The sequence below is a fragment of the Rhipicephalus sanguineus genome, chromosome 1, assembly GCF_013339695.2.
Source record: "Rhipicephalus sanguineus isolate Rsan-2018 chromosome 1, BIME_Rsan_1.4, whole genome shotgun sequence".
NCBI classification, from domain to species: Eukaryota; Metazoa; Arthropoda; class Arachnida; order Ixodida; family Ixodidae; genus Rhipicephalus; species Rhipicephalus sanguineus.
In genome coordinates, this window is record NC_051176.1 from 211,933,885 (window position 1) to 211,949,861 (window position 15,977).

The window sequence follows — 15,977 nt, forward strand, 5'->3', positions numbered from 1 at the left end:
GCAGAGCACGATTTCATTGCAACGTCACTGCATGCACACGTACGACAGGCGCAGAGCTTGGGTTGTGTTTTCGATCTCTGCGGAGGTTGCAGTTCTTACTTCCGTTGCCGACGTATGGTCTTCGCCACTTGAAATGCCTGTGTTGCTGAGTAGGTGGTGAGCCCAGCATTAAGAGTGGTCAGTACGTGATGATGGCACGAAAAGGTGAAACGTGCGCGTACCTTTGAGGGAGATTGTAGACTCACACCTTGCTGAGAGCTCAACTTTCTGCCACGCTGCATGCGATGCTTTCCTCTTAGTAATCGCCTTGCGATTACTAAGCGAAGGCGATAGACATTTAAAAGGACGAAGCCGCCTTAAAGGCGGCTTCGTCCTTTTGTATATTAATCGCTTTCGGTTTCCGTTGTACAGGCTCTCCGTCTAAAATATGACACGATAGCAGTATACTAACCATTCGCAATGTTTATCTTACTCGCTGCCAAGGGATGCGGCCGAAAGACGAACCTTCGAGTGCCGCGTGCTCGCTCGGCGACGCGATCACCGGAGCACAGTTCACCTCTGCCGAAGATCCGAGCGTAAGAATACGTAGCACCATTCGGCTCCGAGGCACGAATGGCGAGCGTCACGTTCTAGCGAGCTGCCCATAAAAAAGAATTATAAGTGTATTCCCGGTGCCTGTTAGCCACTTTTATTATATAATAATATATTTTAAACGAACCATCACTCGTTTTCCCTGACACTTCGTCGGCGGCACTGCGGAAAGCCGAAGAATGCGTGTCGAAACGTGAAAACTAACAGCAGCACACAATCGTGCCACCCGCGTGGGCGCTGCACACTTCCGTTGCCCTAAGGAACAGTGGCGGCGCAGTGAAGCGGACTTACGGGCCCGCGCCCAGGCACGCCGCGAATGCTCAACATAAAATTTTGTTTCTCGCCAAAAACAAAAAACACTCCGATTAAACTTTCACAAATAAATTCCCTTTGTTTACTCTTCCCAACGAGACCAAGCGTGCATTTTTACTTGGACTGCATCACCACTCTACATGTGCCTGAACGTGGAGCATTTCACACATTTTTCAATGTTTGCGCCCCTTCCACTTCGAAACTACTCGGTCATCGACTTCAATACTTTTTTGACACGCTTACTGCCAACTATCCAGCCATGTGATATAGTCCTATTTTGTCTGTAATATTCGTAGAATTTTTAAAAAATAATCAAAATGGGCGCAGAATTGCAGCATTGCTTCACCACAAAGCACATCGTGAGACAAAGTAGTGGTCGTCAATGGGTGATAATAAGATAGTGCCATTCCTTTTCAAGTAAACAGCAGATATTTAAAGCGTTCCGTAAAGTATTGTATTTTTTAGAGTATTTTTTCGCAACCTATGTTTCACCCACTACGGCAAAATTCAAACCACTGTAACAGATAAGAAATTTTTTTTTTTCCAAAAAATACTTCCCGAGGGCAAATAGTGCACTGATATGAACGTCCACAATTTTTTACAATACAATTGGAGAGGGTCGAGCACAATGTCTGGGACGTTTGGCGTGGAATGACCCCACAGCTTGGTGCGACAAGTTAAAAATTAGCACTCTGGCACAATCGACGCAGCTGTGCCACCCCTGTGAACAGCAAGCAACAATGGTTGTGAAGGAAAGGTTGATTTATCACCATTTTACAATAAAACAAAATAACTCCAACATTTAATGTATTAATATGCCCATAGATTTGATAAGTGTGGAAAAACAAGTAAACACCATGTATAATAACAATACAATGAATTTAGTACCACAATAACTCATTTCAGCATGATACACATGAAGTAGCAAAAGTGTGAAAAACAACACCTTACCATTGAGAGGAATCAATGCAGAAAACGCAGGCTTCACTTTGCATTGAGTGAAGGTGCGACCAAAAAGTTGGCAGACATTGAGAAGGAGTTCAGACAACGCATGCACAGTAGGACGACTTGATGGTTCTGTGTTTGCAGTTATGCCTGTGAGGAAAGGAATGCTGAAAGCAAGCAATGAATGATAGTTTGGATTTATCACAGTGCTTAAATGTATACCATTTACAGAAGTTTCTAATATGCTTGTCAAGCATACTACTACCAAAGCGTTGAACCGTAAGAGGAATACCCCTGTCACACGGGGCAACTTAAGTGCACTTTGAGGGAGTGGACTTCGCCGCTAGTGCCATTCGCACGCTGTCACACGGGAACGTTTAGTGACACTCGCTGCAAAGCGCACTTGCCGGCGAGTGCGTTCGCCAAACTCACTTCGCCGAGACGGAGTGTCTAGCCTCGATAGCAGTGGCTCGAAAATAAATAAGTTATTATCCGAAGCTGAGTTCATAGCATTTTTGAACTATCGTTTTCTTTATTAGGAATATTCTTATGCATTAAAACATACTATAATACAAAAAACTACTTTGCTATTCTCGTTCTCGGGCAGTTTACAGCCCCGACCGCCAGTGGCATGCCCAGCAGCGCACGCCGTGCAATGGCTGCAGCCGCCGCGTTTGTACGTAAATTTTATTTTAAGGGCTGGTTATAGCTGTAACACAGTATTACTTAAGAAACATTGCCTGAAATAACAAATACCTGTTGTGCTACTTCAGTACCCATCGCCATTACAATCATTTCCAAAGTGCACTTCCTTTTCTCGTGTAGCAGCGCGCTGCCAAAGTGCCATTCTGGGGGCGTAAGTGCACTCGCTCAAAATGACACTAAACTTGCCAGTGTGACCGGGGTAGAAGAGAGCCACTCATTTCTGTCAAACAAGGCCTGTACAACAAATTGCAGCTGAACCTGAACCTCAACAAAGTTATGCAAATGTTCTGAACCAGTTTGGCCAGCTGTTCATGAGCATTTGGAAGAATTACCTCTTTCACTTCCTGGAAATAGCTGATTTACTGACATAATTGTGATGACAAGTTCTTTGTGCTGGTTAGTTGTACCACTCAGTGGCAGTGGACTACTGGAATTGACAAAAAGTCCATAATCCCCTGAACATTCTTACTCTCACTATATTTGTCAATCAGACTCCTGCCAATCATGATGTTGCACATATTAGTAAAGGCAGCTGGTCAGTGGCAAAGCACACTTACAAATGAAAGGCTTTCTCAATTCTGCACTTTTCATTAATATACACAAAGCTACAAAGCTACATAAGTAGACATAAGTAGTGAAAAAAATGAAGTAATATGCGTTTTATAGACAAAAACATAATCACCCTCTTTTACGGTACTGTTTTCGAATTTCAGATTTTTCTTTAAACCATTACGAACCATGTAAAATTCACTCAAACTGAACCATAATCTGAACAGAATCAACAGAACTGAAACTAATTTTGGTTCAATACCCTGCACAATATTAATTACACACACAATCACAACTGAGCCAGTATTAGATGGATAAAATATCTAACAACCCCACTTGGGATGTTTGGCATAAGCCATAGACAATTCAGTGCATAAAAGAAGGGGCCACATCAAGATTGAAATAAATACCAAGTTGTACAATCTGGTTTATTTATTTATTTATTGCTTCAGTTATGACTTAGATGGTCAGTTTGGTGTCCCAAAGCAACTCACGTGCAATGAGAGATGCCTTAGCAGAGGAAGGTCCTTATGGAATCTAAACTACTTTAAAGTTCATGAAGTTTAACCACCTGGATAAACCTAAATAGTATACAAGCATTCTAGAATTCTGGTCCTACTAGAATCAGCACAATTTGACATATGGAGTGGTAACTCAGTAGCAATCACTACTTTTTCCCTCAATTGTAGCACATAAAATGCTTCAAAAACAACATTCTAATGTGCAAAACTTGCTAGAAGGCTATAAAATAATAATAATTGCTGGGGTTTAACGTCCCAAAACAAGGATATGATTATGAGAGATGCCGTAGTGGAGGGCTTCGGAAATTCTGACCACCTGGAGTTTAACGTACGCCTAAATCTAAGTACACGGGGCTCTAGCATTTTCGCCTTCATCAAAAATGCGGCCGCCCAACCGGGATTCGATCCCGCGACCTGTGGGTCAGCAGTCGAGCACCTTAACCGCTAGGCCATCGTGGTGGGTGCTAGAAGGCTATATTTGAAGAATGAATTGTAATATTTACCATTATTATTCACCTGCTAAGCATTATATTGTGACAACTTTTAATGATTGTCGTACAAAAAGGAAGTGAAGGGGACATTAAAGGTCAATGAGTTTTTAAAAAATATGCCTTAAGAATTTTAACAACTTCACTGCTCATGAGTAATCATACAAGTGATAACTAGCCAGAATAAATGAACAATTAGGGTGCAAATTACAAAATCTTGTACACTGATTCCAAGGGTTATCCCATAAATTCTCAGCCTAACCCAAAAGGAAGAGTCTGGAGCATAAAATGTTCAAAAGAGTGGTAAGCTGGGCTAGTTGGTATGGATGCATAGTAATAAACAGTAGGAAAAAATGAGAGGCAAAAGAGAACAACAACATGGGACAAGCACTGCTGCCAACTGCAACATTTATTGCGCATAACAAAGCTTAAATAACAGAGCTGCATACCACATGCACATGAGTGTCCGGTTAGAACAAGTCACAAAAAACAGCAAAGATATGACTATCTTCGTAAGCTCAGATAATTGAGCTTTTTGTCAAGTAAGGCAATCAAGGCGTGAGCGACACATGTATCGGACAGAACACTGATGTGTGCAGCCTCCACAATTTCCCACTGCGTCCGTCCCCTGTGACTGTACAACGTTACAGCGCTCGTCCCGTGTTGTTCTTTCCTTTTCTCTCTAGTTTTTTCGCGCTGTTTATTACCGTGTATAAAATGCTTTTTTTTTACTTTATAGCTGGACTAATATTGCAAGCATTTCCTGCGATGCTTTCAGCGCTTGGATCCTAGAGAAAAAAAAAAACTCATCTCACAGTATGCTAGCATTCAAAGCCATGAAAAACTGAAACAAAATTAATCGAGTTTAATGTCGTTATAACAAAGTCGCATTGAGCATAAAAATACCTTCATTATCTGATGTTCGTAGGCATACGCACGGATGTCAGTGAAAAAAAACTATGATCAAATCTATGCAAAAGAAATGCAAGTGCCCTGACAAGCCAGGAAAGGGTTTTCTGCCAATCTTAATTAACCATTCAAATCTTGCTGTTCAAAATCGAGGCGCAGCGACAACAATAAATTATATACATGTATTTGTAAGGCTGCGAACGTGCAACTGTGCGAGTAGTGTTATCGCATGGGAGCAGCACACTGGTGTAGACTGCAAAAACGACGTCTTGGCATACGCTCGGCACAAACTGTGAGATTTTTGCTGAAATGTAGCAGCATGTAGCAGCTTTCATCGCTTGGCGCAGTTTGACGCAACTGGCACAGCTATCACATCACTAATAGTATAGCAGACGAATACTCCACTGAAATAATGCAATGCGAACCAAATTTTATATTTATGTCAATAGATCCACAAACAATTTATGTCTGGGTTTGTTATGTTGAGGTTCAACTAAACCCACTATACGTGTTAACGTGGAGTACTAACATGCCCAAGCTCACGTTCTGAGAAAACATTGAGATAATGAGTGACTCCACCATTTGCCACAACCTCACCGTTTTATTTGACAAATATCTTCTCTGCCAGTACATTTTTCAGGTTTCAGTAATATAACAGTAATACTATTTACAAGTATATTATGTGATGCCAAAGCTACAACAATGTGCCAAAGGATACCTAGCAAAGTTGAGCATTTGATGATGGCAAGTAGTACTTTCATTTTTAATCTTACCTCTATTACAGTAATAGCAACCAGTAACAGCAACCAACCAGCAGCGGTCATAATGGATACATGTAGTATGACACACTATTTTTGTGTGTGATACTCACGGTGTAAGAATATTCAGGTGTTGACACTGCGCTCGCCTAAGCGGCCAGAAAATGTTCGGACGTCGGTCCGTTGAGCGGTGCGCCATCTAATGGCTTGAGGCGGAGAGCGCCCGCGAGTAGCCGAGTCACGGTGGTGCTACGTCATCGCCGCCGCGCTCGCCGTGCCCTCTCCTGTTGCTCTCTCGATTTCGCCCCTCGACGCCGCTTGGCGGATGCACATTATCCAGCAAAATGGCACAGAAAAATGCACGTTATCAGCAGCATGCGCGTTACTATGGAGACGACTGCCCCGCTTTTCGTAGCGCCCTCCAAGTCATCTGATAAGAAACCGAACATTATCTGGACGCGCGTGGATTGCGGTTTCCCATGCGTTGGGGGAAGAGTGTCATCACCTGAGTATATTCTTACACCGTGGTGATACTAAATATAAGTAAGAGGGAAGAGGGAAAGTCTGGAGCCATTTCAAAACGGTCTCTAAGGAGATTTCTCTTCGTCTCTGATAAAGACAGGTTGCCCTGCCAAAAGCTGACTCGAGACCGGGACTTCTCTGTATTGCCTACTGATAATCAATTTTCCATGTTTCTATAACCCCTTCAACTCATTTTCAAAGGGCTCCTTACCAGGCCATACTTCAAATTTTTATTACACACGGAAAGTTGTAAGGTGCCATCTAGGGAGTGTTTCAATGAAATCCAGATTACGAGGCCATTTCATACTTGCAGACACAATTGCCACTGCCTGATCTATGCACTGCACTTCTTCATTTGCAGTGCTCAAACCTGGTGAGGGGCTCTTTAATGTAAAAATGTGTATTACATGAAATGTTCACCACCTTGCACGTACTCATTTTACATTAGGCTAAAAACTGCAGGACAACCAGCTTTCTAACTTATTTGCTAAAACATAGTATTTATTGGGCAATACAGACACATATAAAGAAAAAATATACTCACAATTTGCTGAGAAGCCAGTCAAAAGCTGGCCATGTCTTATACCATTCTTGTCCAATGTGCTCATCAAATGCAGCTACCACAGCTGGCATTTTTGAAGTATACCTTGAGATTTTTAGTGTGTCATACAGTGGGTTTTGTGGATGTGGCAGCCTATCATCTACATGAAAAATTAAATAAATCACATATCTTCAGCCACACAACATGGAAGGCAGTTTTCCAGCACACTGTTCAGTTTATCAGAATGGCAGCAATATTTATTCGTCTGCAGAAGACTACACCAGTCCCATGTGAGGTGATGCCATGTTTTCTATCCTGACCATGTTGAAATTTTTATTCACAAATTAAAGTTTTTACTGCAGTTAAACCTCAAAATGCGACATCGTTTTTTAAAGTATAATGACTGCTATGAGCAAGTACTCGCGATAACCGTATCATGTCACTGTAAATTTGGCCTCTAAAGGTAATGTTGGCTTTGATGCAAGTGTTTAAGTCAAAGTTACACTGATATGACACGAACTGTAGGCACTGGAAATGAAAGCATGTACATTACGTAGCCCTAAATTTTCGCATTTCAATCTGTGAGTACTGTACACCTCAATGTAACTCAATACAACAAATCAGTTCCAGCCTTGAAGATGAGAAGTCCACTTGTCGAAACGTCGGCTCGAGCACCCACCCCCTGTTTATGGATTTTTTCATCGCACGCTTCCATCTTCACTTCCTGCCGTTTTTTCAATACAACAAAGCATTTTTATACACAATTTCAATATAATGAAGTTTCACTGCTGCAAGAAAGGAAAACTGGGGCATTAAACTGAAACTGCTCCTGGTCCCAGTGGTCAAATGGTTGAATTGCAAGTGGTTTTCACAGACGCATTTTTCAAACCCCGCACAACGTGACAGAGCAGCCACCGAAGCAAAGCAGTCTTTTCCAGCAGCATTTCTGAGGCGAGGGGAGATGAATGCTCATTTCCTCGCCTCTGGAACAGGGGAGACAGGAAGCGTGCAATACCCTATCGCATCATTATCATATTGCACTAGGGTATTTCATGCCACCCATGTGATGCGTCAGTGCCCAATTAAGTGTTTTCGTTAACACCATGTGTCAAGTGACAGCCATTAGTCATCATAATGGCAGTAGTACTAAGCGCAACAAGCTCCCACTTATCATGCAAGCAATCACAATCGTTCAGGAAAAGGATGATGCTAACAAGGCTAGTGCCTTGCAAGTGATCACAATCACCGAGTGACAGTCAAAATTCGTGACTCCTCACTGGGTCTAGATCAATTCATTGGACATGTGGCGAACACAATGTTGCAAAATTGAAAGCCTGGCACCGTGAACAGAGGTGCTACAATTCAGAACGTGACCCTGATTCATGTTATTTTACACCAAAGCTCTTTCGTTTTTGTGCAGTGTGACGGTTTTCCATGGTGCGTGTTGACGTTCATTGAACCAAGTGGAGAGTAAGTGGAGAGCAAGTGGTTCAGTTCGGTGCACAATCACATGAATAACATTGGCATCGCACCAGGCTGGGCAACACCACAGGGTTCAATGACAAGCCATGGCAGCAGAATGGGCACGATAGCTGTGCTTAATTAACACTTATTACCACAGTGTACTGGACCTGCATTTTTTACAGCTCAGGCGTGACGTACAACAACTTCAAAAAGAGGACTTTGCCAGTGCAGCATGAAAGTGCAGCATGATCTAAGATTCAACGATTTTCATTTTACATTAGTAATATTTCCATACTGCCATGTTATGCAAGCGTTCTTGGAGCACTTTCCGTGTAAAACAACATCCTTCAGCAACTAAAGACCTTACATTATAACAACGTAAATTGCTGATTTTGCAGACTTCGATATACCAAGGTTTAACTGTATTTCCTTTCATGCTAAAATTTTAGAATAATTTTTAGCTCTATATGCTGCGACACAGCTAGTAGAGGAATGTACAACTGACTCTGCAATCTACCAAAGTGCAAGCTGCACGTGACACAGGCTTCACAAAGTGTAGGACATTTGCAATAACTTGATGAGACAGCTACGTGCACAGACTAATATATTATTCTTTGAGCACCCTATTGTTGTTAATTCTGCAATATAAGGTTTATTAAAGATGTATATAAAGTTTCATTTTTTACTTTCACAAGATAATTACAATTAATTACTGAAACTTGCACAAAACAACATGCTACCTTCTTTTCTTTCTTGATATACACTATCAAGTGCCTTGGAATAAAGTTGAGTAAATTTGACACATTTGCAGATCGTCTATCATAATTCGTGCCTAAAGGGATTATTTTAGCCACACTGTTTCAATTACAATAAAATCGTTGGGGTTTAACGTCCCAAAACTGCGACATGATTATGAGAGGCGCCGTAGTGGAGGGCTCCAGAAATTTAGACCACCTGGGGTTCTTTAACCCTTTCGCTGTCACTGGCATATCGGTACGTTTTCGCGTTGTCCTCCCCACAGTGTCACTGAAATATGGCTATATTATCCACTGCGCATTCAAAAATTCGCATCGAAGCGCAAAGCTGGCATGTTTTTAGTGGTCGCGCCATCTGTCGAATCTTTCTAGAAGCTTGTATTTTCACCCTGCACTGTGCTGGTACGTATACTGAAGAGTACAGAGCCACTGCACCCACAATTCTTTGCTGGGGGGCTATGGTCGCTCCGTGGATGCTACTCTCTGGGGCTGGGCGCCCATGCGGTGCGCATGCGATTATGGGCACAAGGGTTGTTCTGCCATCTGTCACAGGTTTCACCTACACCGTGCCAACATCAGATACTGATGTTGAGATGGTGGGGCCGTTAACACGCAAGCGTGCAAGGCAAACCGAAAATATGTGGAATAAAGACGATTTCTCACCATGCTGTTTCCTTTGGATGTGTCACGTTTCGGACTATCCGCGAGCGTAACTCTTCAACCGGATACGCAAGAAGTTGATTATTTCAAGCTTCCCTGATATTTTCAAAACCAAGCCGGCACTGGGGGTGCGTCATGGCCAGAAACACCAGAGTGAAAGGGTCAACATGCCCCTAAATCTAAGTATGCACGCCTCAAGCATTTTCACCTCCATCAGAAACGCGGCCGCTGTGGCCGGGATATGCCGTGACCTTCAGGTCAGTAGTCGAGCACCATAACCACTAGACCACCGCGGTGGGAAGCCACACTGTTACAATAAAATTTCCTTAAACTTGCAATATTAAGTGAATACCCTATAACATCATGTACAGTAGACTCTCGTTAAACAGAACGTGAAGGGACCAGAAAAATGTGTTAAACTTAACAGGAGTTCTGTTTAACCCTTTCAGATGCCACCTATGAAGAACTGTCTGTAAATGCATCAAATCGACACAACATTATTTCAAGGCACTCGATATTCTATTGCAATAAAAATAATGTCATCATGCGTTAATTTATCTGTGTAGCAGTAATTAATTATAATTGAATTGCAATTGAATATCTACTTATTGCAAAGTCGTTCATGCTCCGTTTTTGCATTAACAGAATGAAATCTTATGCCAAAAATACAGTGCAAATTCGTTTTCAGGTATGTCCATTTGGAGCAAAGTTACACTATTGACGTGGCTCGTGGGAAGGGGCACATCTAACTACTCGTCGAACAGTGTAGTGCCTTCAGCACACTGATCATATACAACAGTACACTGCAAAATGAAGTTAAATGAGGACAAATTCATTATGAAGGAGGTTCATTTCATCCAAAGCTCAAGGCATCTTGCTCTCTCTTAGCCCCTAGTCATTACAAATGGCAAAAACAAGTGGTGTACACAATTGTGCACACAGTGTGTCAAAGCGTGTCATATACACCCTCAGAGTTTAAGGGCACGATCTTGTACACGTTCAGTGATGGAACGTTCCATTGCGCCGCACAGGACTGGTCGAGGCTCATCTGCCGATCAGATGTGAGAACAGCAACCAGAAAGGGCAGCAACCAGAAAGGACAGCGGTGTTAATCATTCTGTAGTCTGCTAGGCAAAGAATGGGCACAGAACAGATGGAGACATTGTTCCGTCCGATAGAACGGATATAGAAAGGTCTTCAAACGACTTCATTTGGATTGAAACGTAAGTGCTTGGGCCAGAGAAATGAATTAGCCTGCTTTGAGTCTGGCTTAATCCCATTCCATGCTGACAGTTTGCGAAAATGGCCACCAGCGCTACCATCAAACGTCTCGTGAAACTGCGACACCACCTAGTGCCCAATCAAGACATTAACACAAATAAACTGTTAAAGTCATTGTGCTGTTCAATTTAAAGCATTGAAGAACAAGACTCCTAAATATTTATATTCAGTTATAATAATTCTATATTTGTTCTTGTGTTGAACATATTTCTTGATTCATTATACAGTCTCCCAGTAGACAATCAAAACATGACGCATTCTTCTAGGGTGCTTCCCGTTCGCCTAGTGGCTGTTCGTTCCCTCTTGTTCTATCACAGAACATGTACAAGATATAATAACCCTGATATAATATGCTCAAATTTGTAATATGGCATTGATGCAAGGAACTGTCAGCAGCAAGAACTTCACGTATCCTTCAGGCCAACACCATACCACTTATGTATTAAATGTATTCTGGACAATCTACCTTTTCGTACTGACACATCACATCCTATTTGCTCTTAATTTTACATAATTCATACGCCATGTCTGTACCCTAGTAAGTTAAAAAAAAAATACTGCAGAGTAACCACAGTTGGCACCTTTAACCACATATATCTTTCATTCCCAGATTGCAATTTTCGGTATGCAACATACTACTTGCCTCAAAAATTTTGCATTCTGGAACTGTGACATGCAGATGATATATGACTGATGACTTTCCTACTTAAATGTCTAAAGGACTCTACTATTTCAATTTCTACCAGAAGAAAAAAAAAGAGAGCCAAAAGATAGTATTAAGCTCTACTTTAGTTTGTGATTATGTAGACTGCTTGCTACACAAGAAGGATCCAGCATAACAAAATCTGAAGATTTTTCTGTACACCTACAGATTCACTGTGTAATATACAAATGTAAACATAATTTTAATAACTTCCAGGATACTCTGACTAGGGTGCAAAGCTGTGGTCGTGTTTCCTTCTTGTGAAATGTTACCCTACAGGAAGTCATTCAATGCAAATTTGTTTTAACTGTTAGCACGCTTTCGGTGAATGTACATGAGCACTGCTTTACTGTAATCACTTTTGTCCCATTTTCATGTTCTTGTATGTTTTTCAACGCTGTAGGTTTTAATGTATAGTTCTCCCAGAACAATCAGAAAGAGTGAATAATGATTATAAAGGTTTCAATCCTTTGCATAACATTATGCTGCAACCCACAGACATTAAAGTTTGAGTGAAAAAATTACCAAATAGGATGTTATCAAACTTTGCTCAAACCAAGGTGTTCTGGTTTGTCGCTGCAGCATACACACACAGTCATTAGTAAACCACCTGAAGCCAGCTGAGCCATTACAATATGATGCACGTTTATAGCAAGGTGCACAAAATATAAAAATCAAGTACCCATAATTATTTTCAGTTCTTTTGACGACAGGAAAATTTCCTTGTTTTCATTTAACTTCACAACCCACCTCGTAACACACTTTTCCAAGAGCTGTCTGTGAGATTCAAGCGGCTTGTATAGGGGCCAGTTTCGACAACATGAACAAAAAGGAATGGTAACAATGCTCCAAGTGCCTTAATGAGATGCACTGAGTGTTGTTCTTCAGCTTGTGTAAGTGCAGTTGGGCCATCAGCTGATCGCAATGCCAAGGCCTGCAATAAAGAGATGCAACCATGCCAAATAAGAAAGTGAGTAGAAGATTTCCAAGCAACCACAGAAAACCAAAGACCAAAATAAAATCCTCCAATAAAACAGCAGGTCTAGGGACAAGACGCAAGCACAAAGCTTACATATGCTTTAACTAAGTAGTACCTCCTTTCAATGGCTTGAAAACTACAGACTACCTCAGCCAACTGATCGACTCATGTGCCATACAGTCCAAAGGCTCAGAGACACAGTAATAAGAGGGCTCTGGATTAAGCAGGGTGGTTGATTGGGCTAGTTGGTGATTCATGATTTTAGATTTACAGTGCAGATGAAAAGGGGTACGACAAAAAAGACAGAGACAAGCGCAGACTACCAAATGAAGGTTGCTCTGGATTGATTTTGACCATCAGGGGTTCTTTATAGCACGTAAATCTGAACACACAATTGTGATTTTTTAAAATTTTGCTCCAATCAAAATGCAGTGGCCAAAACCAGGAAAACCTGAATGCTAGAGCCACAGAGCCACTGCAGAAGATCTCAGCCATTAGCACAAAAGCTGGAGTGTATTCATGCATGCTCTGACATCGTGTTGTGAAGAGTTCATAGCCACTACACTCGTAAAAACAGTGGTACAATTATTACACTGCACGGAGCTCTCAACTTTCTCACTTCCACTGGTATGATGCTTTGCCCTCATGGCCTCACGTCTCATGCAATCTGGCTTCTCCTGATGGAGCATGCAGTACCAAGGCCGGTATAGGTGAGCAGTAGGGCGAGGGCTGGTGAGAGTGCTCTGGCAGTGATGCCAAATGGAAGCATGGCTAGAGTACAAGAGGAACTTGTTTCCTCCTCTTTGGCTTAGGGAGCGACATAGAGCAAGGATGTTGGAGCTTCGAGGGACTTCGCGCGGATATTTTCCCATTCCCTAAAATGCAGCTTCGTTCGGGAGACTTCAACCTCAACAGGGGCATGGGTTTCTAGCAATGGGTGGGTTCCTGGCATGGTAAGTGAAGCTTCCTTGATTCCACAACACGTTACATCAGCACGTTGCATTGACTGTTTAATTTTGATAGTGGGCTTACTGTACAGAAGGTGCAATAAGCGCCCTTATGTTGGTTTCCCCATTGTGCACAGTGTCCTTAGTGTCTGGAGTGCAAGAGACCCCACAATTGCAAGATGTGTTGCGCTAAGTGAGAAGACCACAAAAATAGGTCAAATATAACATTTAGATCATGTATTTGCTATCCCTAGAAGACAACACAGCCTAATTACTTGAATTATCCATACACAGCAACATTCAAGTACAACTTGTTCATGGTGTAGTGTGTGAGAAATACGTGTACATGGAAACTGCAGGTAGCATAAATCAGTGGACACATTCACAAGAAACGGTACGTAGAGCAAGCACAGTCATGCCCTTTATTGTGAAAGTCTTTACTTATTGCACTACCCAATGTCCAGCAACAGCAACACTACTTGTCTAATCAAAAAGTATTGCAACAGGCTCAGGTACAAAGCGAAGATGCACACTTCCTAGGCTTGCGCGAATAGTAAAATTTAGGTATAAAGCAAATTCAAAGCGAATAGTGATTTGATCGAATATTTCCAATCGAATCCGAATAGTATATATCACATATTATAAAGAAAAATGAGCATATTTCAGCAATACGCTCTGGCGGGCTAGTTGGTTCATTGCTGTCAGACGTTCTTAAACTGCGCGAAATGACAAGGACACAAGCAAGAAAACAGAGAGAACAACACGAGCGCAGAGTGCGCTCGTGTTGTTCTCTGTGTTTTCTTGCTTGTGTCCTGGTCATTTCGCGCAGTTTAAGAATGAGCACATTTGTCATGACCCAACTAACCTACACAATATTTTTTTAAATTGAAACAAGGCATGTGCAAATGTCACTATTTTTGATTCAAAGGGAAATGGAAGCAATTTTGAATAGTTGCAGGATTTGACGTTCGGTAGAATGCACTTGATCACCAGTAAAATATGTTACGTTTTAAACTTTACTATAATTAGAGCATATAAGCCGGTATAACAAGCTTTTAAAGTTAAAAAATGATGAATGAATGTGAGGTTGTTCCTTTAACCTTGAAGTAGGGCTTAGTGGCAGTGCAGATTTCCCCTGGATAGGTGTTTTCATGGCATAGCAATTCTGCACCGCAGTGAAACCACCTTTATAGGGGGTTACACTGGGTTTATATATGTCTGCTCGTTCATTTCAAATACTTTGAAATTTAGAATAATTTAAATTCGTTTTGAAGCAAACTCAAATACTGTAATATTCGTTCGAATATTTGAACTGCTCGAATACTCACACAAGCCTAGCACTTCCGAATTCATTCTTTATGGCTGAGGTCACATGACACACAGCAAAGAATGTTATACTACTTTGAAACCAAAGCAATCTGCAGGAAAAATGGTAAAATAATGGTTAAGCAAGCAAGAAGTACACCACATTTCCTGCCTGTAGAGGTGTTTTATTTATTTATTTATTTATTTATCATGTCTGCAAAAACTAAAACCGCTCTGTGGCCTGAAAATAGTTGTAATTTCGAACAGAGGGCATGCCCTTCCTTTTGAGAGCTGTGCTTCAAGACAGAGAATGAATGCCCTACACAATAGGGACTACATGGAATGTCACAGGCTACGTTCCAAAGTGAAGTGTGCAATGCTTCCACTGGAGATGCACTTCAAAGTGAATTAGAGATATTTAAAAAAAATAATAAAGGGCTCATCACGGAATATTATGCACTACCTTGGCTTAAGCAGATGGGAGAAACAAGGGAAAGTGTGCCACTTGCAGATGATAGCCGAGACAAAAGGAACAACAGAAATGTATCGATTTTAAAAACTCTTCCAGTAATGTGCTCTTTAAACAGTGCCTAATGAATTCCAGTGCATAACCATTTTCAATGGGGCTTTGTTACGTGTGACCTTTAAAGGGATACTAGATTTTCAATATGCTTGACCTGAGCACACCCCGGTATTGCGGCAAAGCTGCCTTTCAAGCTCCGCTACGGTCACAAATGTATTAACTCAAGAAAACGCTGGTTCCAACATGGAGATGAAAGATGTGGCAGAGGTGGGGGCTCAATTAATGCTGTTTTGGATCTGAAATTTGAGCAGGAAGTCCGAAAAATCGGAAGCCAAAGCTTTTTAGCATCCAAAATTTCAGATGTTCTTATATATCGACGTCTACGAGGCAGATTTGGAACTCCGGACTTGAAGGGAGCACACCCTTGTCCGCCACATCAGTTGGGCTTCCACAGAAGTTGAAAGAGGAGGAGAGGCTGAGGAAATGGCATCTTTGCCTATCATGTGTGAAGCGCTGTCG

The 15,977-nt window shown here is 41.7% G+C and overlaps 1 protein-coding gene across 2 annotated transcripts in view; it reads right to left on the minus strand.

Moving 5' to 3' along the window:
• LOC119406835 (RAB11-binding protein RELCH homolog) overlaps positions 1-15,977 on the minus strand; it is a 133,893-nt gene that overhangs the window by 53,064 nt on the left and 64,852 nt on the right. For both annotated transcript variants that reach the window (XM_037673593.2, XM_049419196.1), the window contains exons 13-15: positions 12,455-12,638; positions 6,845-7,001; positions 1,855-2,015 (exon numbers count right to left, since the gene is read on the minus strand). In XM_037673593.2, coding sequence (XP_037529521.1) covers positions 1,855-2,015; positions 6,845-7,001; positions 12,455-12,638 — 502 coding nt within the window. The remainder of the gene's footprint in view (positions 1-1,854; positions 2,016-6,844; positions 7,002-12,454; positions 12,639-15,977) is intronic.